At 46.5% G+C, this 27,059-nt stretch overlaps 1 protein-coding gene across 2 annotated transcripts in view; it reads right to left on the bottom strand.

Moving 5' to 3' along the window:
• The window catches only part of APMAP (adipocyte plasma membrane associated protein), a 484,771-nt gene that overhangs the window by 311,436 nt on the left and 146,276 nt on the right, over window positions 1-27,059 (bottom strand). For both annotated transcript variants that reach the window (XR_015296645.1, XM_086927147.1), the window contains exon 3: window positions 24,407-24,522. Coding sequence is in view for 1 of the 2 variants with exons in the window: in XM_086927147.1 (XP_086783273.1) it covers window positions 24,407-24,522 (116 nt within the window). In the remaining variant the exon portion in view is untranslated. The remainder of the gene's footprint in view (window positions 1-24,406; window positions 24,523-27,059) is intronic.

Below are 27,059 nucleotides of genomic sequence, written 5' to 3'. Positions count from 1 at the left end.
CAACTCAAGACCTTGCTATTCAACCAGTAGCAACAGCACCCTCCCTCCATCCCCCAGGCTTTGGAACCCTTGCGGGTATGTAGTGCGCTCTACATATGGTATTGATTGATTGAAAGTCCACCTTTGAATACAGAACGCCTCACGGCTAAGTGGTTGGAGACGCTCTGACAGGCAAAGAGAGGAGGATGTCCAAAACTTGGAGCTCTGGGTTCATTTACTGCAGGCATTGCAGCGTAAGTACTTCCCCAGTAGGCGGTGCCTGCAGCTTCACCTTTTCAGCCTGGATGTTGCTGTTGAGATGACGCGAGTTTCCAGGACCCTCATCTAGCCGCCATTGCCCCAACCGGCACCATATTGCACACTCCTAAGTAGAATGTTGTGTAGTCATAGTCCTATAAACCTTAATTCGGTACCGTTGTGGAATGCAGCGGTTCTGCGTATTCCCTAGAACGTTGAGAGAACCAAATGATTGTCACTGTTATCGCCGAACTACTTTGAAGATGGGGGCTTTTATCGTGCTAGTGGCCGCAACAAACCTCAACATCCACAATCCTTCCCCTTCAGAAAGAATAAAGCCCATACAGGTTCACAGGAACTCCCGCTTTATTTCAGCAAATATATATATTTCATATGAACATAATGCCAAACTCGCAGCATACTAAAAGCCCTCCAAAGGTGATTTTAATTTCATGGCAGGCAGTCGAGATAGTGCAGCATTACGCATTTCGACCGACAAGACGGTCTTTATCATATGCAGCACAAGGACAAGCTGTATACAACTTAAATATACTAGGGTAGTAAACAGCAAGGGAAGACACAATGCGCAAACACAGGGTTAAAAGTAACCCCTTTACAATGATTTCTTCATTAATAAATGCACTTTGTAGTCAGAGCTCACTGTTCGGTAGTGCTTTCAATACGTTACTTGCACAGTGCAGTCATTTCAAAGCAGTGTTCAAATTCATGAGGCTCCAATATTAATTATGTCCATAATCGGACTGCAACATCTATAGTGCTTTGCAAAGTATTTGTGAGTACGACATGGTGCCCACCAAAGTTACAGTAATATGACATTCAATGTCTTAAGAAATTAGAAGGAAATTGCCCATCCTTACTCGTATCGAGGAAGAAGTTCAATGTCATGTTGTATCAGGAATAGTTCCATATCGTATCAGTGGCAATTGTTTCTCATTTAATTTCAAAGATGCTCAGCCTCGTGTTAAAAAATTGTTTGGTATGCACCTGGCCCCACAACGGCCTGCTTGTGTTTCCTTTTCCGAAGTACAGAGATAAACCTCCACAAACCCTGGCTGCCTCAGAATGTTCCACAAAGTTTCAGCCATCAGGCCTCCCTTTGAATCAGTGGCGGAGACTCCTGTTTCAGTGGTGGCACTGCAGAACCAACCATTTCAGTTCATCGTGGGTATAGCCAGCGGGAACCTGTTGACTACATATCCATATGAATTGCGACAAGAGGGGCACCCTTCCAGCTGCAGTGATGATGCAATATTTCAGGAACAGTGAGACCTATGTATTTCATTTTGGTGTCAAAACATAGGTTTGGGGGAAATAACTCCCCAGAGCAACCCTGCCACCATTTTCCAAAAAGGTGTCTATAATAGAGGAAAAAGAGACATAAATAGAAATGAAACAAATAATAATGGTTTTTAATCCTGTTATGTACACACCAGGCAATATTTATGATCTGAATATAAAAAATAAATGTTTATCACTCCTGTTTTAGACACATTTTCATAGTTCACTTTATTTGCTTCGGCAATCACTTGTGGTACATTTGAGGAATGTTGAACGTCCGCGCCTGGACCGCGCCCAGCGCCAGACCCCCTGGCCCTCGCATTGCCCAGCCCTCCCGCATTACCTACGATGCCGCCACCCTCCTATCCCTTAACCCCGGTCGCGCCCCCAACTGCGTCCAAGCCGCTCCTGGACGCACCCATGGACCGTTCTCCTGCTTCTCCTGCAAATTTAGCGGCACCGACAACATCTCCGCTACGACCACACCACAGACTCCCGACCCCAACCACCTACAATGCATCCTTCTCAACACCCGCTCGGTCCACAGGCACGCCATTGACCTTTGGAACCTACTAGACACCATCTCTCCAGACGTCGCCTTCCTAACGGAAACATGGATGAACGCTTCCTCCGCCCCTGACATCGCCATCGCTATCCCTGATGACTATAAGATCACACGCAAGGACCGCACCGACCATACAGGAGGAGGAATCGCTATCGTCCATAAGAAATCAATCCGCATCTCAACCAGCTCTGACGCCAACCTCGCTAACTCCGAACACCTTCACTTCCAGATCCACATCGACCCCAAGACCACACTCAGAGGCACCCTCCTCTACAGACCACCAGGACCACGCGCAAAATTCAGTGAAGACATCACGGACTTCATCACTCCACACGCGCTCCCCTCCAAAGACTACATCCTTCTGGGAGACCTCAACTTCCACCTTGAAAAGATCAACGACCGCAACACCGCCACCCTCTTGGACAACCTCGCCAACCTCGGACTTAAACAACTGGTCACTTCCCCCACCCACATCGCAGGTCACACTCTCGACCCCATCTTCACCTCCAGCAACCATGTCTCCTTCAGCCACACTACGGATCTCCTCTGGACTGACCACAGCTGCGTTCACTTCACCTACAACAAGCCGAAACCCATCATCCACCTCCAACCAACTCTACAAAGAAACTGGAACAAAATCACCACGGAGCAGATCTCCACATCGCTCCTTCAAACCTCCCCAGCCCTCTCTTCTAACGCCAACGAAGCCGCCTCCAACCTCACCCTTTGGTTATCCAAAACCGCCGACACCTTAGCACCACTGAAAAAACGTCAACACAAACTTGGCATCAAGAAGGCCTCATGGTTCAACGATGACCTCAAGAAGTCCAAGAAACTGTGCCGCTCCCTTGAGAAGGCCTGGAAAAAAGACCCATCCGCCAGCAACAAGAACGCCTTCAAAAGCGCCATCCGTACTCACCACCAACTGATCCGAAAAGCCAAGAAAACAGCATTCAAGGATCGACTTGACAACAACGCCCACAACAGCAAGGAACTTTTCAACATCGTCAAGGAATTTTCCAACCCCTCGGCCAACTCCAACGACATCACCCCCTCTCAAACCCTCTGTGATTCCCTAGCCTCTTTTTTCCACAACAAGATTGCAGACATCCACAACAGCTTTGACAACCAACCCGGTAGCCAACCCACCCTACCATCAGCTGACCACCTTCCCCCCGTTAACACCCTTAACGCCTGGAACCCAATCTCCACTGAGGACACCATCCGCCTGATGAATTCCATCCACTCTGGATCCCCCACAGACCCATGCCCTCACCACATCTTCAACAAAGCAGACTCCGTCATAGCTCCACTCCTCCGAGACGTCATCAACTGCTCCTTCAACTCCGCCACCTTCCCAGAAGACTGGAAACACGCTGAACTCACCGCCCTTCTGAAAAAACCAACAGCAGACCCCACCGAACTCAAAAACTACCGCCCCATCTCGCTTCTTCCATTCCCGGCCAAAGTCATCGAGAAAGCTGTCAACAACCAGCTCGCCGCCTTCCTCGAAGCCAACAAATCACTCGACCCCTCACAATCTGGCTTCCGAGCCAAACACAGCACCGAGACCGCCCTCATCGCAGCAACAGACGACATTCGAACTCTACTGGACAATGGAGACACAGTCGCCCTCATCCTCCTCGACCTCTCTGCAGCCTTCGACACAGTCTGCCACAACACCCTTTTACAACGCCTCAGAAACATCGGAATCCAAGAAAAGGCACTGGAATGGATCACCTCATTCCTCACCGGAAGAACCCAGAGAGTCCGCCTCCCACCATTCAAGTCCGAGGCCTCTGAAATCATCTGCGGCGTACCACAAGGATCCTCACTCAGTCCCACCCTCTTCAACGTATACATGAGCCCCCTCGCGGCCATCACCCGCCAACACAACCTCAACATCATCTCTTACGCGGATGACACTCAACTGATCCTATCTCTCATCAAGGACCCCAGCACCGCAAAAACTAACCTACACGAAGGAATGAAAGAAGTCGCCGAATGGATGAAACAAAGCCGTCTGAAACTGAATTCAGACAAAACAGAAGTCCTCATCTTAGGTAAATCCCCCTCTGCATGGGACGACTCCTGGTGGCCGGAAGCCCTCGGAAATGCACCCACCCCGACAGACCACGCACGGAACCTTGGCGTCATCCTGGACTCTTCACTCTCAATGAACAGACAAGTCAGCGCCGTATCCTCCTCCTGCTTTAACATTCTTCGCATGCTCAGAAAAACATTTCGCTGGATCCCCTCCGAAACAAGGAAAACAGTCACCCACGCTCTAGTCACGAGCCGACTGGACTACGGAAACACCCTCTACGCAGGTACCACCGCTAAACTCCAGAAGAAACTACAACGAATCCAAAACGCCTCAGCCAGGCTCATATTAGACATCCCACGCAACGAACACATCTCTGGTCACCTTAAAGACCTCCACTGGCTACCCGTCAATAAGAGAATCACTTTCCGACTGCTTACCCACGCACACAAATCACTCTACGACATCGGACCAGATTGCCTCAACTCTCGACTGTCCTTCTACACCCCCTCCCGCCAACTTCGCTCTTCCAGCCAAGCCTACGCCACTGTACCTCGCATCAACAAGACCACCATGGGAGGCAGATCCTTCTCATACCTGGCTGCCAAAACATGGAACTCACTCCCCGCTTACCTTCGCCTCACCCAGAATCACCTAGCGTTCAGAAAGCAGCTTAAAACGTGGATATTTGACAAATAATCCTCCTCCCCTCCCTAAGCGCCTTGAAACCCTCTGGGTATGTAGTGCGCTATATAAATGTTATGACTTGACTTGACTTGACAGGAACATCATTTTGTAGCACAGGTTTTGCAAGTATATGTAAGTTCTCTGGGTAGAAGCTTTAGAAATTTCCTAACCTAATTCAAATGGATCTTTCTCTACATATGCATGGTCTGAAACATTTACACATCTTATGATGAAGTAGAACGTTCTTTTAATGTGTCCACACACAGAATATGACATGCGAAGGTCTTTTAGCATAGTTAGTCAAATGTGTGACAGTCAGAACTCGTTTTCCACACATGCACAAGGTATTTTTCGATGTCTTTGAAGTCACATTCTTCTTCTGTCTGAGCAAATCCTTTTAGAAACTGCACAGGTTCGGCAGTTGAAGCTCCAAGCTTTGTTCCAATTTTGCTCATAGTGTCATCACCCTTAAGAATATGATAAAAACACTGGGCATCTGTGGGTCAAGTTTCTTGTACAGAATATAAAGTGAGATTATCTTTTCTCAGCTATTCCATAACATATCTATAACTCTGACAAACCTTGACATATCCTACATAAGCCACTCCGCGTTGGCAAAATCGTCTGCTTCTGCAACTGACGGACTTCCAGGGATTCAGAAACTGGGACAGAATCGGAATCTCTACACTTGGAGACGTCATAAAGGGAACAGTACTAAAATCCTTCAAGAGCCTCTGTAAATACTTCTCCATGCCCAATACGCAATTTTATAAATTCCTGCAACTGTAACATGCCCTCCACCCATATATCAAAGACCTGACTACCAAACCAGAATTCAGCCCATTAGAGGGCAAACTGTTGATGGGAAATCTAGGAGATCACAAAATTTCCAAAATTTACCAAACTCTTGTCACTAATAGTCTTGACTTCGCCTCATCCAGTTCAAATATTACACAGGGTGTACTACACCAGACATAGGCTATGGAGGGCGGGACTGATGCATCTCTGCTCAGTCTACGATGTTACGCAGAGGGTACGTTCATACACACAACATGGTTGTGTCCCGTTCTAGATGGTTTCTGGCGCGGGGTAATAAATTGTCTGACTGAGGTGTTCACATGGGACATACCAAGATCTCCAAAATTTAAACTATTGCATAGTACAGACACCATAGGGGGGAAATCAGTAAAAAGGACATTTGTTGTTCCTCGGTCTCACCTTAGCAAAATGAGACATTGCCAAACAATGGAAGGCGGAGAACCCACCCAGAGTGGCACTATGGAAGGCGGGTATGGATCTTATAAAGGAATTGTAACTCCGTCGTCACAGCTCGTGGATGCCCGCAGAAATACACCAAAATTTGGGCAAGATGTGTGTTGGAACTGGGGTCACCAGCTCCCCGAGGGTAGCATGGCACGAGCGGGTAGGCATCCGAAAGCATATGTGTTAAACGACCATACAGCACACTCAACCACTGGGTCAGAAACATGGGCACGCAATTAGTGACACCACTTCAGTAAGCTTGTGTAAAAACTCAAGTCAACTTTATTAAGATAGAGCAGGATCAAGGTATTAGGAATTCATCATAAAATTAGCTTCTTAGCTCTCTTTTCAGATACCTGTGTGTCAACACTTGGCATTAAACTTCAGTTGAATAAATATTAGATATTCCATAAATATTAAATATTGGATAAATAACAAATATTAAATAAACACAGGCCTGACCTCAGCCTTGCTCCTTGTCAGCACCTGCAAGAGATTCTTTAAAAGACAATCAGATAACATTGCATCCCACTCAGGATAAGTTTGGCAACAAAGGCATAAATATCTCCTTCAAAGCTTTCCATCAGTACATTTCAATAATCCTGTCTGGGAAGAAATAACATTTCCTTACCGCAGTACATTTCCTAGCTCAGGAATAAATGGTGCCTTAAATAAGAGTAAAATATTTCATCAATGGTAGAACATTTCATTCGTGTAGAATAACCTTTTCCTGGGCATAGAACGCTTTAGCCCAGCAACAGTACTCTTTTAGGACCTGCCCAAAGCAGGTTTGACCAGCTAATTCCCCTTTTCATTCCTCAGCACTAAATAGGAGCCTATACATTTCATTAAGGCTAAAACCTTCAGTTAGCAGATGTGAAACATTCCATTACTCCGCATTAAACATCCCCTGTAGTAGCTGAAAGTACTTCGGGAACTCTGCATTAAGCAGGAGCATCTAACACTTTCCTAGATTAGGGCTACACATTTGGCTACACATTTCATAAGCTATAATACATTTTGGTAGGCCAGAAAGAACATTCCCCCTAAGCAGATGTAGAACTTCCTATGAGGCCAACGTAAAACATTTCATTAGGCCAGAATTACCCCACACCTCATCAGGTAAGAGTAACCATTCATCTGGCCAGGGTAACCATACATAAGGCTTAGATTAGTATTTCATTAATACCAGATAACCACTGCATCAGGCAAGAAGGAGTATCGCATTAGGGCTGAACATTCCATTAAGTAACTAACCACTTCCATTATAGCCCCATAGGCATTTGGTCAACCTTTCTTTCAGCAGGGGTAACCATTTCAATAGATACCTGTAGGCATTCCGGGATTGCAGCGCTAACCAGGAACTTACACCTTTTATTAGTCAGGAGGAATATCGTTGCACTGTTCAGCAGTAAACATTTCACTGAGCAACTAAGGGCCTCCAGGAAACACTGCACTGGCCTGAGGTAACACATTCCCTGAAGCAGGAGTAAAACATTTTATCATCCAAGAATAAACATCTCCTTATGCAGGTATAAACATTTCTTTAGAAACCTGGCATGACCATCCATTAGGCAAAGAGAATCATTTCAGCAGGTAAAATTAATTATTTAATGAGGCAGGACCGAAACCTTTCCTCTAGCAAGAAGATGTATTGCCTCAGGTGGGGAGAAACATTTCAACTCTCCGGATTACCCATGTCACTAAAGCTCAGGCAACATCACATTAGGTAAACCCACATTTCTTTAGGCCCACATACCGTAGTTAGTGGAGGGCACAGTTCTTTCGCCAGATCTCAAGGCAACTAGGGGATCCCTGGGAATGAGACCAGTATCCGACCCCTACCGAGGAGTTAACTATCTCACTCTCAGGCCCAGATGTGGCTGGTAGGACTCTCTCCCAGTTCAAAGTACTGGCAGGGGCCAATTCGGGCCAACGGGGCCCAACAACAGTCTTCTCCCTCAGGGAGGGGCGAGCTCAGGGCCACCCGGGGCCTTCCGCCCTCCTCCCTGCGGGTTTGCCGCCCTGCGCTGTAAATTAGGGCCAGCAGGGCCCAACTTCAACTTACTCCCGGGGAGGGGCGAACTCTGGGCCTTCTCCTGCCTTCCGCCCACCTCCCCGGGGTTTACCTTCTTCCCTTCGGCCTCTCGGGCCCTTGCGTAGGCTCCGGGGGCTGGGGGAGGGCTCCGGCGTTGTTGGTGGCAGGAAGGGGCTCCGCTTTCCTTCCTCGGTGGATGCAGGCTGTTCCCGGGCCTTCTGTAGTGCCCTCGGCCAGGGAACCAATCAGGTTATGGCGCCGGAGGGTCTTGGCCCCAGCGGCCAATCGCGGGGCAGCAATAGCGTGTGCCGAGCCCCAGAGCCAATCCGAGGCTCGCTTGACAGGGGCTCGGCCACGCGGCCAATCACAGCGCGGCGGGGGCGTGACCTAGTGACGCGCCCCCGTCACGTGATGCGGGATACCGGCTTCAGGCCTAAGGCGGCCTGACAGGAATTTGCGGACTCCGGCGGCCCTCTCCTGGTACCGGAGGTCACCGTAACTATGTCCCCAGCGGGGAGCCTCCTCAACCCGAACACCTGGTCGTGGCAGTGACGAGGGCCGCAGCAGGACTTCGCGACAGCGCGAGGCAGCGCCAGATATCCCCTAGGTCAGGGAGTGAATCGGCCTCCCACTCAGAGCTCTCCGAGGACCCGGGCTGCAGCGGTGAGTGGGGGGGTGAGTTGCCACACGGTCCCAGCGCAGAGGGGGCCACAGCGCTTCGCGCGCAGTTACAATAATAGCGCTCCTGGCAGCAACAGTCTTTAGGCTCACAGCGCTTCTGAGGGCACGGCAAGGGAGCGCTGTAGAGCAGTACAGGTCAGCTTTAGACAGGCTTGGCAGTTCAGGGCTAGCGCTATGAAGGAGGAGCGCTTAGCATTCACTTCAGTGGGGTACTTTACTCAGGACAGGTAGTTCAGGGTGCTAGCGCCAGGGAATAAGAGCGCTTAGCCAGCAGACAGTTTATTTTAGTTGGAAGCAGGTCAGCAGGTTCCACAGGACAGATCACACAACAATGGCAATCCAGCAAAAAGGGATCCCAGGTGGCGTCAGGGAGCGCAGGGAGCGACACAGCGCCAATACCTGGTTGATTTCTTAATAGTTCTGTGGTGATTTTGTTTCTTCTTGGCGCTTTATGTTCCTTGCGCCTGGTTTCTTCTTATCGCTTTATGTTTCTTGCGCCCTTGTAAGTTTCAGTCTCTTGGTTCCTTGAAGGGGGGGGGGGGGGGTTTGGAGATGATGGCTGGTATCAAGTCTCCTCAGCCAGTTCCCTTCAAGCAGACCGGGGGTTCCCCTTCCGCCGGGCCAGTTCAGAGGGGCAAATTCAGGATACCTCAACACTTGATAGGCAGCACCTAGGCCCTGTCTCTACCAGTGTCATAGGCCCCTGTCTAGGCCCCACCGCCTAAAGCTCCTGCGTAGGTTCTCCCCCAGGTCTGCGCTCCCTCAGTCTGCCAGGAAAGTCTCTCTCCCTTTCCTTTTATAGTGCCAGTTGACAGTTGGTAGTGGCAGTTGGTGTCACCTCACCTGTTCCAGAAGGTTCCAGGTGGTTCTAGGTGGTTCCACCATTCTGGCTATGGGCAGGCTGGCAGGCTAGTATTGATACATTGTTTGGAGGGTTCTAGCCAGCTCCTGACCACTAGAATGCACCCACAAAGACCGCGCTGCAGTAGCAGGGGTCAGTGGCAGCCATGTTAGGGGAAGGAAGCACCTGCACCTTAACATTACTTTGACATTACACAGGGCTTCCTCCATTACACAAGGCCTATACACTTTTGTTACTATGGGGGACATCCTAAATTAAGGGAATAAAAAGCGAAAAATTCTGGGGAAAGGGCCAAGTCCCACAATGTGCCACCTATAGAAATATACAGCTGAAAACGTATAGCGAAGCAGAAGATCAGCTAGCTATAGAGGTGATAACATTGATATGAGAACAGAGAATCTATTGACTCGCATATGGACACACCAGCTAGATGTGTGACAGAGAGCATACATTATACAGGTTCACTGCACAGTTCGAGTTATGTTGAGGGTTAGTATTTACGTCACAGATTGGGGGAATTTCATTGATCCAGAATGTACATGTGGACTAAGAAGTAATGTATATATTTGATGCTTACTACTAAAGACGTGTTGCCATATAATGCTCAGAACCCTGAACTGTATATCTAAAACCAATAAAATAAGTTGACAAAATAAAATTGCAATATTGCCAAACTTATTTTCCTGCAACTAAGCATCTTTGGTTCTAAGTAATAAACATACAACAATGTTATTTTTACAAACTGGTCTCAGATTTAGTTATTGAGTGTGTACAACAAATGCTTAACACAGCATTCTGATAAGCCTAACTACTTGCTCACACTACCACAAAAGAGAGCATTACTATTATCTACTTTAACCTCTGTAAAATCTCTGAGGATCCACTGGACTCTGTCCACACTATACCTTACTTTGGTATAGTATATACAGATACAGCTTCCTACAACCATGCTCTTGGAGCTGTAATATTATACTGTTTTCGAATCAGAGGATCTGTACCTTAATTCTGCTAATTATGCTGATTTGTTCTGTTATCGGCATTATGGCCATCATTTTCTACACCGGGGCCAGTGTTCAATGTACCTTTTTTAATTACACACAAGGGTTCCAAAATATACAAAGACAATAGTACTTATTTTTCTGGATAGGATACCTCAGATTCAACATTATATTATATCAAAGTAGTCCCTAAGCAACCAAAGAAATATATGCTTAGACGAACTAAGCTAATATCCACAGCTCTGTTTGCTACCCCATTAGCCATTAAAGGCTACGATTACTGGAAGGACACAATTGAGTTAAAATTGATTTGGCAAACACAAACCATGGCAAGTTCAGGGGACGGAAACTTTGTTTCACACAGGTTTAATCCCAACACAAATGATCTTCCTGAATGACACAGTCCAGCAGATTACATGTCTGGGGCTCATTAAAACTAAAGAAACGGAAGCCCCAGATATACCTTCCATTGCTCGCTTCGACAATTGGCTAAGTTTAGCAAATTACACTGAAAAACAACTCAATAGTATGCTGCAGAATGGTACATTCAATTCCACACTTTCAGGTCCTCATGGGTGGTTATTGTGGCCAGTAGACAAAAATGGTTGTCATGCTCGTTTTCGTATTTCTACACTGGGTTTCAAGACAAGTTGACCCACCCCTGATGTTCCCACTAACAGCATTCAGGTAATGTTGCCACTCATTCAGTGGGGAAATGGTGTAAAAAATGGTTGTAACATTACACACTGTCTGCAGTGAAACAAAATCTTTCTCTTCTGTCCTTAGACATGGATTTATCAGATATTTTTATTAGGCCCTAAGGGCCCACGTTCTAGAAGATTTATTTATGGTACATATAATGAAATTTGGAAATTATCATAAATGGAGATTGCCACACGTTTAACATAAATTGATCCAGATAATTTGGATAAAGTGCTGGCAGGTGTTGATTATAGTATTAAATCACTGTCTTCTTGCATTTATAATTTGAATACCATTATGTCATCTGTTATGGATACTATGCAAAATGACATTTCGACATTGAATTATGGGCAAAGGCAGCTTAGATCTATTATGCGGTTTAGCTGGAAACTTCAAACCCTTAAAAATGGCTGCATACCCTGGTGCTATTAAAAGTCCAGTAACTTATTTTTGCCATTTAATTTAACATGCAAACAACTCATGGCAAAGAAAGAAGCCACCTATAGTGTTGCATTTGGAGAAGTGAGAACAGCTCCCATTATTAATAGCTGAAACACCTTTATCTGTCTGGTTATTAGACGGCGAAATATCTTTACCTATTTCAAAATTTGAGTTCACAGTCTGCATGAAATATTTCACGGTCGGTAGATATTAACCCCTAGTTGGCAGCTTCATTCATGAATTATGGTCACTTCTCTTTTCCTATTGTTGGGAACGTGCCGGCAAACAGGTCTTCCTTACTGGAAAAGAATCGGACTCTTTTGTAAGTCAGTCACTCATTTGCAAGCATGTAACCTTACGCAGAGCATTTAATGTTTCAGTAGCGAATTTGGCCTGCTTTCTAAAAGGAATACCAGCTCCTGCAATACTTCCACTTATTATACTGTACTTCCAAGTGAAAGTTATTTATTGTTAAGTGATCAAGACTGGTGTGGAATGTGAGCTGGGATCCCATTCTTTTTGTCGGTTTCCCAAAACGTCACATGTTGTAATAATGTCCCTTTCCCTCCTACACAAGAAGTTATAGATAGCCAGTTACAGCCTTCCATTCCAATTTTGAAGACAGATTTTAACAAGCCAAGCAGACTTAAAACACTATTGATTTAAAAAGACGTTGCACTCACATCTGCTCAAGAAACTTTTGAATTACAGTTTGCAAGGACATGCAGTGAGGTTCAGTCCTTGTTAAACACAAACCTCTCATTACAATATGGCAAATTAGTTAATCATATTTTACCACAACTAATACTGCCGGGCTTGGGCATTTCTTTAAGATCATAGGCTCCCACATGGTCAGTTCGTTACAGGCTATTTTCATTGTAATACCAGCTTTTAGTCATTCCAGTTTTCGTACTGTTTTCGGAGGGTTCCTGCTGCTGTTAAACCTCATTTGTGGTATTTTGGTTCTATTTTTGCTCCTTCACAATGGATGGTACGCCTGCAAGCCCATTGGAATTACCACAGCTCCAGCTGTGTTGTGAGGGTACGCTTCACTACTTTGGGATCTTGTTACTTCAGGAATTGGACCTTGAATTGTCGTTAACATTATGACAAGCCTGGTTTACCTGTGTGCAACCCGCGTTTCACTGCTTGTGGAACCCCTTTGAATGGGCACTGGATATTTGCCTGGCTCTGTGCACAGTTTAGGCCACTTTTTCTTTGCACATGTTACAAAATATCACACTTGTTTTTGTCATAGGTTGTTCATGTTTTCAGATTTTGTTCTTTTCCTGAGATTTAGTCGGAGCATCTCATGCAAGCTTAAACAACACTGTTCCTTGTTATTCTCTGTGGTCGGATACTGGAACCTAGACATAATAGAGAAATCCACCTGCTGTCTTTGAACACCTAAGTTTTATCATATAACCCAGGACGTGTTGTTTTAAAAACGTACACAGGAAAGACATTCTTGCAGAGCAAAAGTATAGAGATGAGAGGGCGGCAACAGCTGAGATGTAGAACAGCTATCTATCAATGTAAGGTATGGGTTTGCCACTAATCCCAGAAATCTATAATAGATCACTTTGCTTCAATGGTGAGAGAGGGCATAGGCAGATCTGTCAGCTAAAATGACAGGGCTTTTTATTGTGTATGGGATTTTAATTTTGCTAATCACATTGTTGACCTGCATGTTTTCTAATTGCAGTGCAGTCATTACATACTAGAGCACAATAATTTCAATAAATATTGTAAGCTTCCTTTGTGTCTTTTTTATTGTATGTAGGAAAGTGCCCCTTTTTGCATGGCTACCCCCTAACTTTTTGCTTGATATCTGATGCTAACTTGACTGAGTGTGCCCTGGTTCCCTGCCAATCGGGTTCCTTGTAAAAGGTACCACTGGTAACAAGGGCCCTGTGACCTGAGAGAGTCTCCGAGGGCTGCAGCATGTATTGTGCCACCTTCAGAGACCCCTCACATTAACACTCGCACACTGTCATTGCCGGCTGCATGTTTTGGTGCATACCAAACTGAAGAGGCGACATGGCACACAACCTTGTGTTACAGCAAACAAATGGACGGAATGCTGACAATGCAAACATTCTCCCCCAGTCAAAATATCTGGGTTAAATACATTGTTCTTTTGCCCACTACGCCCCCCCCCAGTTTGGACCCAGCCATATGCAAATCAGTCTTGACCCTGTGCCCCATGGGAACAGTTGAGACCGAACTGCCAGGCCAGGTCCTCCCTGGACCGGAAACGAGCATCCTGGGACCGGTTTCAGGGTATGTCCCCTTTTTTCAGCCAGGCTAGCTTGAATCCAGTGGTATAGTGAGCAAGGGACCCACATCTGGGCATACCCATCCCACTTAGGGCGAAAAGTGTTACAGCAAACAAATGATGGACGGAATGCAGACAATGCAAACATTCTCCCCCTGTCAAAAGATCTGGGTTAAATCCATCGTTCTTTTGCCCACTAAGACACCCCAGTTTGGACCCAGCCATATGCAAATCAGTCTTGACCCTGAGTCCCATTGGAACAGTCCAGACCGAACTGCCAGGCCAGGTCCTCCCTAGACTTGAAACAAGCATCCTGGGACCGGTTTCAGGGTATGTCAACCCTTCCTCAGCCAGGCTAGCTTGAATCCAGTGGCACAGTGAACAAGTACTTGTTGCCAGGATTAAGGACAGGTTTACGTTTGGGTTCGGAATAAACAGCCCCCCCCCACCCCCGCATTCGGAAAGGCTAAGTTTCTCCACCCGCCTACTTGACTTATGGATAGCACTGGACCACTGCAAGATACTTTGATGCTGGCCACTGCTGAAAGACCTCGCTCTTTAGCATCACCTTTACCGGCTGTCTACTACCACACCCCCAGTCTTGAATAAGACCCGCTATGACCGCCAAATAGTGCATTATATGGGTCGAAATGTCGACAAAATGTTGGTTCAGGTTTTCACAAATCTCCTGGTTCAAAGTCGCAAGCAAAAGTGCTGCCTACCAGAGACATTGTTCTTCCTCATGCTGACCACTTTATTTTTGCTTGTTAGAATTGTAGCTATTCTCACTGTATATATGACATTCACTTCACCACGTGCACTGAGCACTTAAAGTCACCTCGTTACTGGTCACTTGTATATCGCTTCACTTGACGGCCTCCATTATCCTGTATTTATATGCCTTTGAAATCGTATACAATAAGAATTTTCCAAGCATCTCATAGTTGGTTTAATTTCTGATTAACTCTTGTGTTGCAAAGTAATTATCAACCCCGGCAGAACCATTGTAGCCTTTTCATATATACACCCAGGTTCTGAGGGACACAGGGTAGCCCCATTGTATTTACTTCTTATGGCATGGATTAGTCACCCCTCCAGCATGCCTCACAGTCCTAAGGCAGGTTGCCCAACCCCACAGGTGAGGGCATAGCTGCATGAGCATTATGTCCCTACAGTGACATTCACTGACATTGTAAGTGCGGTGAAGCCATTTTGAGTACAAGGACTTGGAGTTTGTTAACACGAACTCCACAGCTCCATGGTGGTTTATTGAAGAATAAGAAGTTTGGTATCAAAACTCAGCATAATAAACCCACACTGATGCCAGTGATGGATGCATTATAAAATACAGAGGGCATCTTAGAGGTGCCCCCTGAAAAAACGACCAACCTCTTGTGTATTGGATCACTTGTCGCCGGTCGCCGCCAGCCAGCCAGCCACCCAGCCACCAGACAGGTTTCTGACCTCATGGAGTGAGAGCCTTTGTGCTCTCAGTGTCAGACACAAAGCCTGCTCTGGGTGAAGGTGCTTCACAACTTACTCTGGCAGGAGCAGCAACACTAGGTGGGAGTCACAGCATTGACCACAAAGACTTGAATATTTACCAACTATGTGCGTTCCTAAGAATGCATCCACAAAAGATAGAGGCACCATATGGGGCCAATTCACAAGGACATTTAATATAGCCTTATAGCCCGCTGTAGAGGGCTATACCGGCTATTAAAGGCCCTCTCCAGCGTTAAAGGCCCTGAGCCGAAAGCGAGGGCCTTTAACAAGGGAGAGGGACTTTAATAGCGGTATAGCCCATCTACGAAGGGCTCTAAGGCTATTAGAACATTCTGCCACTAGAGGACAGAATGTTCTAACAAAAAAAACAAAGCCTTTTGGAAGCGTGAGGGGATTGGAATCCCCTCAGGCTCCCTGAAGCCTTTGTTCACAGCCAGAGCTGTGAACAAAAACATTGGAATGTTGGAGCTCCAGGCTTATACCAGCCATTATAAGCCCAGAGCACTCCATTGTTTTCAATGGAGCTCCCAACAGGATGAAGTGATTTTCCTACGATCACAAAGTTACGGAAGCTAGCGTCAGAACTGAGATCTAGTTATCGAGTGGATGCCTTTATAACCCCTTTAACAGCACCTGGTTAATTGCAATGTGTGCAGTAACTTGTTACTTCGCCATTTATCTGGCCGCTCATAATGAGGGCCAAAGAGTAAATCTGCTCTTAAAACAGCAGAGTATATATATAAATCAACGGCAAGTAGCTCCATGTCGTGTTGTTTCAGCCATCCTACACATATAGCCAACAGTATATTGCCTTTTGGGAAATGTAGTTTTCCTTTAAATATTGGAAGAATGGTCTCGACGATCACAGCCTGGAGGACTCCTTCCTGTCACACTTACCGAGGTCCTGCTTCAACGCTGAGGAAGACAAGGTGAAAACTCTTATGCACTGTCACATCAAAACTCTAGAATCGCACCAACCAGCACCTGGAGTGGAGAGCACACTGTCCCCATAGAACAAAGGCTTCTGGACACAGCTGGGTCCAATCGTCATACCAACTAGAAGCCATTTTTCATACTATTGCAGGTTACACCAGCAGGAAACTCAATTGAATCAGAGACGTCATTTTTGGTCGTGAGATTACAAATAAAAGAAGTCAAGTGTTTAGAAACTGTGCTACTTTGGAAAATGCCTGGGTTGGTATATATTTCATGCGTTTTTCGAGGCTGCAACTGCCTGAAGTCTTGCATACACACCCCTCGCCCAGCAGATGATGCTGTTTTGCATCGAACTGACTGTTTTGTTGGAATAAGAGGTGTAACAGCATGACCAGCTGTGAAAAGGAGCGAGGCAGGATATTCTGTAATTATTGGAAGGCTGAAGGGCTGCGAGGAAACTCAGTGAAATCCTCTTTTTCTGTTCTAAGATCAGGGCTTTAAGTGGCCCTGGTCCTGCCGTTCTAAATCGCAGGTGCTGAGAAGGGTCCCTAACGGGCTCTCCATTGTTGCCCTCTCCCTTAGGGTGCAAAAGAAATCTTGTCTGCAGCAATGGCACCTTTCACTGCCTTTCATATTCCGTCAAAAAAAATCGTTTTTTCACTGTCTCATAATTTCAGAACTGAAGCCGTTTCAATATTATGCACAACAAAGCCACAGTTGCTGCTTATTTTGCTTATGCAACTAACAACCATTGTCAAAGCCAATAGTCCTGGCTTGTTTTAGGTGTAAAATGTTACTTGTATTATATTAGTGGGTGCACTGACAGACACAGCAAAATACCAGTCGGGCGGTACACTATACGTATTTATAAGCCACGCCCTAATAACAAAGGACACAACCCCTTTGAGACACCAAGTTTTTTCCGCCCACTTAAAGCCCTGTCTGAGAAACTGTATGGAACGAACCAGCATCATTCATTAAAGCATCTTCAATACAAAAAATGCATGAGCATTATCAACTCTGTTTTATGGACCAAAGCTCCGTGCCCTTCTATCTTTATATACCATGATGTAGCCTGCGTCGTTCCACTGTACATCACTTTGCGGCATATATAGATGCATGGGTATCTGCAGAAATTTTTCCAGGGGGGCTAACCTGGCAAATGAAGGGGCGTGGCTAATGTTAATCAATAGGGGCGGGGCTAAAATGGCAGACAATCAGAATCAGGTAATGTTCAGGCCAAGCTGAGAAAAACAAGCATTGGTATAGCCAATAGGTTTCGCCTTTGGGACCCTATAAGTATTTAGTTATGCAGCAGGTCCCAAAGGCGAGACCTATTGACTAAGCCAATGCTTGTTGTTATATCTGGGCATGTTGAGAGGCTAGGGGACTGGGTCTCTGTGTCTGGTTGGGAGCACAGCAATGAACTACTCAATTTGAATGTGTAGGTAATACAACTGGAGGCGTGAAATGAAAGGTTCACTCCCAGGAATAACAGGAAGGTAGAAAATTAGGCTGATTAGAAAGGTAAGGAGGGGTAGAGGCAGGCATGGTGGTGAGGGGAGAAACTGATGCATCCTAGGAGAGCGCTGTGAGGGAGGTAGGCGAAATGGGAAGAGGCACTTAACGGTGGGTCGGGTAAAGACCGTAGTGAGGCAAACAGAAGGGTAGTGAGGGGTGAAGGGTAGACAAAGAAGTGAGGCGTAGAAGAAAAAGATTCAGGAGCCGAGACCGGTAAATCAAAGATGAAGAGGGGAGAATAACGCAGTCGTAGAACGTGAGAGGCCAGGTAAAGAGAGGGTGACGTGTGTCAGAGACAGGTAGAGACGGAAGAGGGAATAATAAAGACTGAGGTAGAGGGGTGCGTTGATATAAAAGAAGTGCAGAGATGTGTCAGAGAGATGTTACTGAAGAGGAAAAGAAGTAGAGGTATTGATAAAGGAGTAAGGTACTAAAGCAAGTAAGGGGTGAACAGAGGTAGAACGAGTGGAAGGGGAGAGAAGACGTTGAAGATGAATGGCAGGGTAAAGTGAGCGATCAGGCACTGAGTGTGAGGAGTGTGATACAGAGGGATATGTGGCAGTAAGCGTGAGGTGTGGGGTACAGAGGGATATGTTGTGGCAGTGAGCGCGAGGTGTGGGGTAGAGAGGAATACAAGGCAGTGAGCGCGAGGTGTGGGGTACAGAGGGATATAAGGCAGTGAGGGCAAGGTGTGGGGTACAGAGGGATATAAGGCAGTGAGCGCAAGGTGTGGGGTACAGAGGAATATAAGGCAGTGAGCACGAGGTGTGGGGTACAGAGGGATATAAGGCAGTGAGCGCGAGGTGTGGGGTACAGAGGGATACAAGGCATTGAGCGAGAGGTGTGGGGTAGAGGGATTTTAGGCAGTGAGCGCGGGGAGTGGGGTACAGAGGGATATAAGGCAGTGAAACACAGTGTTGGGACGTCCTGGCAGACATGATGGGGTGCATACTGGCAGATAGATATGTTGACATGAGGCTGTTCACGTTTTAGTAGGATCTGAAATCCAGGCTACGCTGCAACCACAATTTTTGACTCGGGAGGATAATGCATCGGCTAACAACCCCCCCCCCCCCCTCCCTCACCAGAACTTCATTCAAAAGACCCCTTGCTCTCAGGCTACACAGTGTTAAAGGAGGTCTTGGTGTCCAGACCTAGTTTGCCACTTCACCTTAGGATTCAGCCTGCACTTTCACCTTTGGCTGATTAAGGAAAGAACTGCACGAACCAGAATGCAATCGATCACGAGTTTGAAGGGGGTGGGTGTATTTCCGCACCACCTCTAGCAGTGGTGATGTCAAGTGGCACTCGAGGAAGAGCCTGTTCCGTTTCATGGCCTTAGGGAGAAAAACCCGCTGGTCTTGGCAGCGCATACCCAACCCTCTGAGCTGCCTCATTGGTTCAGGGTGGGATGTATGCTTTAGCAGCTCAAACTGGCCATTGTCATTCTGTATATGACAATCAGCCACAGACAGAATGACAATGGGGGGGTGGGGCTGAGAGGAGGCATGCATGGCGCCCCATCAGGGAGTTGAGGCCTCTGGCAGGGAACAGCTCTACACCCTGCTGGGCCCAGAATTACGGACAAAAGGCGTCCGTAAAAGCATGGGTGTCTGCAGGGGGGCAAGGAGGGCTGCTCGGGGGTGGGGGGGCAAGCACCCCTCCTTGCCCCCCTTGCGGACGCCCATGTATAGATGTGCTTTGTTTAAAGCTCGAACCTAGCCAAACAGCAGAGGAGCGCCGTAGACGGTCTGAGGAAAAGATAGTCAATGAGTGAGTGGAGGCGAAGCTGGCTTTTGCGAGACAAGATAAACTATTTACTATGTTGTGATGTATTGAAGTGTGAACAGAAACAAGTACATCTATGCATATTAGGACGGGGATATGCAAAGTATATGTATGTGATGGCAGAAAATGAAGATGCAGTGTAGAGAGATTGATAGACAAATTGTTTGTGATACCATAAAAATTTGATTTTTGAAAAAGTTGGAGATGAGAAACCCACCACCTTCGCACAAGGCACTGCGGGGGCCCTCGGGATATACCACAGGTGTGGGTGTGCATATGTCGTAAAAAGAGTATGTGTGACAGTAGGCTAGTTTAATCAGGGCCGGCGCTAGGCATGGGCAGCATGGGCGGCTGCCCAGGGCCCCGAGCTGGCCCATCAACAGGGGGCCTCGCAAAAGTGTTTCCCCACCGGCCGCCGCGAGGCCCAGGGAAGGGCTGCCTCTACCCTGGGCTTCGCAGGCATCTGTAGGAAATGGGGAAGAGGCCCCCCCTACCCTGTGCCTCGCAGCACTGGGAAATGGCTGTTAACCCACAGGGAGGGGGCCCTTTTCCCCTGGGCCGTGCAGCCCACATGTTAGCGCGAGGCCCGTCTGCATTTGTAATTCGGGATGCCGTCCACTTCCCACTCCAGTGCCAATTAGCACGTATTTTGGGGCCTGACAGTGGTAAAAAAAATTCTGAAGACAAGCAACTCTCCCTCTTTCAGATGCTGATAAGCTGAGAAAGAGATGCTGGTCCGTGGCTGAATGGAAGGTGTTGTAGCACACGAGGGGGGCACGCACCATGCAGAGTCAGGAGCACCTTCCGTAATTTAGATGTAAATAGCTTTCAATCTCTGTGCTCCAAAGAGCTCTCTAAGTCCAGGGGCTGTGTGTCAGGTCAGTTAAAAATGTTAAGTGTTTTGCAAATGTTTGTCAGGCTCTACTGGTGAAGAGTTCATAGTGTTCTACTCCTCATTTCAGTCGTGCATGAATGTTACACGTCCCCAAAGCTTTGAGGGGAAAAAGTGTTACATTTTAATTAGTAGTTACGAAACAAATCTATGGAGAGAAAAACTCTTTAAACATCGAATGCAAATATATAAAATAAAAATGTTGCCTAACCCAAGGTATTCGTTTGAGTGTATGCCCATTTTTAATTGGCCTATTTGAAATGTACACAAAGGGAAGATTTTACAAAAAGTTTGTAACCTAACCTCTGATATCCCAGTACAAAATCTTAGGCTAGAGCTTGGACTCCATCACCCATGTTCAAGCACTGGCTAATGTGATAATGTGATTTGTTGGGGGGTACAAGGTCCTTTACTCCCTTTGCTGCTAGGCCTTTTTCCACCGTGCTATGCCTTCTTTTGGCCATTTGTTGTAGTTTGCGTTTAGGCCCGTAACTTTGCGCATGCAAGTGGATGGAACCACCCTCCCCTGGGCCTTACAGCTCGGCTCATGGTGGGGGGGGTCCACATCTTGAAGCCATGGTGTAGCACTGAAAGGCCTTGCAGAGGGCCCCTCTCCCCTGGGCCTCATAGCCATGGTTCAGTGCTGATAGGCCTATGGGTCTATCCTAATCCTATCAATGCTACACCATGGTTGAGAGGCACAGGAGATGGGCGTGCATTGTGTGGGCCCCCACCCCTGGGTCCATTAAAATTTTTCTCACAATACTGGACCGTGGCCCTGTGCATGTGTCTCTAACAGAGGAATAGCAATCGGTAGTGCAGCAGGTGGTGTGGCACCAGGGTCAGGCATAATAAAAGCTCAATCTTTGCATATTATGGCTTTACTGTACTGTGCAGCCAGTGGACGAGGGTGAGAGATGCTTTCACTTTGCACCATGGCACCACTGGTGTGCTACAGCCTCACAGCCATTTTAAAGACCTGTGAGGCCTGCAAGAGGCCCTCCCTCCCATGGGCATCACAGCCATGGTTGGACACTCACAAGAGGAGGCACCCTCCTATGAGATAAGCAGCACTGGGACATGGCTATCAGTCCCATGGGTCCTCTCTCAGGGGGTGTAGTTAACAATAGTGCACCAGGTGCAGTGGCACCACAGCTCTTTCTTGCATCACAGTCCATGGCAACATTACTATGTCACTGGCTCCTTCTCCCATGCACCGCACAGCCATGATCCAGTACTGCTGTGCAGCTCACGGAAGGCCCACCCTCCCCTACGCCTCACTGTCATCGTCCAATGCTGAGAGGCAGCACAGATTCATGAATTCCATGTTTAGGCCAAGAGGCGACATCTGAAGGGCATAGCTATCAATAGTGTAGAAAGTGCAATGGGACCATGGTCTTTTGGGGTTATCTGTCCAATGCACCCAAATTATGGATGTATTTTACTGCTCAGTCAGTGACCAGAGGGTAGTGTGGAGTCACAATTTGCCTTGCTTGCACGACGGCAGGCCTGCTCTCCTACACCTTGCAGCCATGATCCTGTTCTGTGATGTCCAAATGTCATTCTCTCCCTTGGGCCTTATGTTTTTTATTATATGTGTTGTGTTTTACACCTAACATAATTCTGGCCAGTAAAGAGCCTACACACAAAAAAGATTGTCCTACGTCTCTTAGCATGTGTGTGTGAGATACTGGTGAGAGAGAGGATTTATGTTAAAACAAATTACGAAGTATTAATGTCATCCTAAGGTAGCACAATAATGGCACAGAAAGATAAGGGAGCCTTTTGAAATTTAAAATTATATCCATGGTGTGAGGTTTTCTCTTGTGTCATTTTATATTTTGAATGAACCCGCCCCTCATTATTATTATTAATTAATTCTTGTTAAGCGCATGGCTACCCTCAGGCATACCAGCGCTATCATTACCTCACAGGATCTCCCCCTGTTATGAGGCAGAACTGGAAATTGTATCATGCACTCATCTGGAAACAACCAGTTAACGAGGAGTAAATGTTATACATCTTTGTGAGACCTGCACCTAGCTTTTCCATCCAATGTGACAAATGTCATCCATTTAATACAGTTTTAAAATATATGGACTTATTTCATTTGTATATTTATATTTTTGTCCATGTTACTGATATCGATGTTAGGTCTCTTCAGGGTTGCCAAACCAGATCAATAGTCCTGCGATGTCACTTTCTGTGATGTCACTTCTTGTGATGTTACCAAGGGCGGCTCCTCCACTACGGCGGAGGTGCGTTGCCCCACTGCTTTCTCGCAGTGCGAGAAGCTGAAACACAAAATGCTAAAACTACCATTTTATGTTTCTGCTACTCGCACTGCGAGAAAGCAGAAGGGTTTGGTTGGGGGCGGGCGGGTCTGCTTTAGGGCAGGGGAGGATTGCCTTGCCCCCTGATAAAGGCCCTGACTGTTGGTCGGCCCTCCGGGACCGACCAAACAGTCATGCACACTCTGGCCTTTCTCGATGTAGGCACCAATGCACCCTACATGGAGAAAATTTCCTCCCCATAGGCGCCTGGCTGGTCGGCGGCCCAACCAATCACAATGCTGCCATTGCAGCATTGTGATTGGCTTAGGAGAGGGAGGCTGCCTGCTTCCTGTTCCTGTCAGAGGCAGCAAAGAAAGAGAGCAGGTCAGGAGCAGAGATGACGCGAGACCTGGGAAGGTAAGTTTATTTTATTTTTAAATTACCCTACGCGCGAACCCCTGCAAGACCTCTCACCCGCGAGTCATGCTGGCCGCGACTGGATTTTAGATGAAAATTAGAGGGGCCTCACATCTTCCCGTTCGCCCGGGGCCCCAGAAGTTCTAGGACCGGCCCTGAGTTTAATCACTTGTTTTTTCTGAAACTAAAGTATGCGGCCAAACATATTATATCTCACTTTGGATGTGCAAAACGCGAGCCTGGCTAAAGGTTGAACCATGAACTGACTGTAGCGCAAACAACGTTCTTTAAGAGTTTTTGGAAAGCATGTGAAGAGCTTGGGCTGGCAATTGCTCCTCCTATGGTGTGTCACGTGACGTACGCATCCCGTCTTCCCGTTGACGGTCGCTGCGGCAGTGGCTCACCAAGCATTTGCAATGCAGTAGGTATCGCAATTGCGAGATTTTGAGCTATTGGTATTGTAAATGACAATGCCTTATGTATGTGTTTAAAAGACAATGCCTTTTATTTATGTGTTTAAAAATCAACACATAAATAAAAGCCACTGTCATTTACAATGGCAATAGGTCAAAGTTTCTAAAATGCCAGACCTATTGCATTGCAAACGCTTGTTTAAAGGATTTCACTAAGTCATAATGTTTAATGTCTCCAACCTCGAGTATTTCCAGTGTTTCGCTCTTACTTCGAACGCATCCTCTTTAGTGAGAAAACTCTACTTATTCTGCCGGTTCAAAGTACAAATGGGGTATCGAGGAATTTGACGCTTGTGGCGGACTCACTCAGCCACGTGTGACTAACGGGTTGTCTAATAGCTGTTTTATTGTCGTGGCTTACATTTAAACAGCCGGTGGTTGCAGCTGGACGTGTTTTCGAGAGGAGTGGGGGCGCGGAGAAAAGGCTTCTACAACTATAAATGCAGGGATTTACATTACTTTCTTGCTAGCATGCGTCATGTGTAAAATGTCTTCATATGCTTACCTCCAATATTTGCAAAGGACTCCGGCCCCACAAGCATGCCTTCAAACATTCGCTCTGCTTTTCTTAATTTAAGGTTGGGCTCGAGAGCGCCAGTCATCAACGGAGGATCATGCAGGCTGAAACAACAAATACAATAAAGCAGAGATATTACACGAGCAAAAACGCACAGCTCAACTGAAAATTGTAATCATCTTCCAGTTTGATATATTACGTCAGTCGACCGTATTTTCTGGAACTCTTTTCAGTGATAAATTCTCACAAAATTTCAAATACTCAATTAAATATAACTTCATATCGTAATTCGTTCGCTGGTAGTCGGTGTTTACAATCGGCAAATTAAATTAATCGTTCTAAATATCTTGAGGGGAAATTATCAATACCAAACTTTAGAAACGATATTTCAGCTCGGCAGTAGGTGGTGCTGCAGGATTTTAAAACACAGACATTTATATTGTACGTCACTAGAATTTGAAATGTAACGCATACGGTCACTGAAGAGATCAAGGCAATGTTCCAGACCAATTTATTCATCCACCTAAAAGAAGTTTGGAGCGGTCCAGGCAAATAAGACGAGGATTTAAATAGAGCATTGCTAAACAGTTACTCATAAATACGGCAAAATAGATGATAACCAAATTAATCGTGTTTGTTTACAGTAAATAGGCTTTCTCACCAATATTCACTCCCAAAAAAGATACAGCAGCTGGGCGGGCATAGGCGCTGGAAGTTGGGGTGCTGCAACACCCCCAGAAATTATCATGCTGGAGTCCAGAAGGTTAATGAGCAATTAAGATGCCTTTAAAAATTGTGTTTCCCTGGTCTCATTTGCTGCGCGTTCAAAGGCAACAGTAAAATATCAGGCTATATCTTCTGACAAATTGCTGCTTATCGGGAAATTCAGTGTACTTTTATTTCCCTGACTGCAAAGTGAGAAGATTTTGTAAAAGTGATCTAGGTGAGAATCCTGCTGTGGTACAGGAAACGAAAGAAAGGGCTGTAGCACGTCAGTGTTTTACTAATAAACAGAAACGTTTAAATATTGGAAAATTACCCATACAGCAATTAGGAAAGCACAAATTAGGTACTTATTTGTAATTTTGAAGTGTAATGAAAACAAAGATTTTAACAGGATGAAACAAATCCAGGCACTTTATTTGGTGATGCGCAGCAGATAAATATTCACTGAAACCCATTTCCACACATTATCGTTTTTGTGGTGTATAGTTTTACCAGTAAAAATGTAGGTCTATGCAAATTTAGTGGCCATTTCAACAGAACATGTGCTGTCTGTAAATGACTATGTGCTACCACATCAGTGCTCCAAAGTGCACCATCAGCTGCATACCACATCCACACACTTACCACTCTCCGGCGGAATGGGTATGGAGCATTTGCTGCACCTTCTTTTCTTTCACAATCTCTACGCCATCAGGGATGTAACATTAATGCAAGCACCACCACTCTAAAAATTGTTCCCGCTCCACTGAGGGTGGGAGAGAGAGGATGAAAGTAGTCTTGATGGTGTATTGTGGATAAATGATCCAAGTGTGATGGTATGTGAGGTGTGAAATTGTGTGATGGTGCATTTGATAGTGTGTTGTCTAAGGTCACGGTTATGTTAATAAAATATTTCTAGAGCGCACTATCACCGATTGGTTGCTTGGCGCTATGATCAGCAATAACATGAACATCGAAGGAAGAGATTTATGGGAATGCTTGTCTGAATAACCAGGTCTTCAAGGCTTTCCGGAAGGAGAGGAGATCTTGACAATTCCGGATCTCCGACGGAAGAGAGTTCCACAAGCGGGGGGCAAGGGTGGCAAACCTGCGGCCTCCTGCGTGCTTTAAGTTGAAAGAAGGCGACTGCAGGAGGTTCTGGTGGAGTGAGCGAAGGTTGCGGGACGGGGTGTATTTGGAAATCAGGTTGTTGATGAATAATGGGCTTTTGTAGTATAAGGACTTAAAGATTATGCAGCCAGTTTTGAAGGCACATCGCTGGGCCACAGGGAGCCAGTGAAGTTTCCTAAGGAGGGGGGTGGCTGCCTGGCGCCTCGGTTGGTTCAGAATTAACCTTGCGGCATGATTCTGTGCCATCTGGAGTCGTTTTACTAGGTAGTTGGGAAGACCTAGGTAGATGGTATTGGCGTAGTCCAGATGGGACAATACAGTAGCGATCACCACCTGGGTGAGTGCCTCGGGTGTGAGCAGTCGGCGTACCTTCCGGATTTTCTCCAGTTGGAAGAAACACTTGGAGACCACTTGACCAACTTGGGTTTTGAGAGATAAGTCACGGTCCACAGTGACTCCTAGTGTTTTGGCGGACACGGAAGGTGTAGGGGCTTGGCCTAGTTCGGGAGGCCAGTAATGCGGGCCCCAGAACTTGCTGCTTTCACCGGTCAGGACTAGTTCCGTTTTCCCCGGATTTAATTTAAGTTGGTTCTGGTCCATCCAGGTTTTGATGAAACTCATTGTGGACTGGAAGTGCCGTATGGAGTCTTCGGTATTGTCGATGGTGAACAGCAGCTGTAAATCGTCTGCATAGTTGAAGACTCTCACCTGATTGTCTCTCAAGGTCTGGATCAGAGGGAGTATGTACAGGTTAAATAGGTGAGGAGACAGGGAGGAGCCCTGTGGCACTCCGCAGGTGATGGCC

This window comes from Lissotriton vulgaris, chromosome 6 (genome assembly GCF_964263255.1).
Source record: "Lissotriton vulgaris chromosome 6, aLisVul1.2, whole genome shotgun sequence".
Classification (NCBI taxonomy): Eukaryota; Metazoa; Chordata; class Amphibia; order Caudata; family Salamandridae; genus Lissotriton; species Lissotriton vulgaris.
Note: the sequence above shows the minus strand (reverse complement) of the source record. Positions and strands in the feature narration are given on the sequence as shown.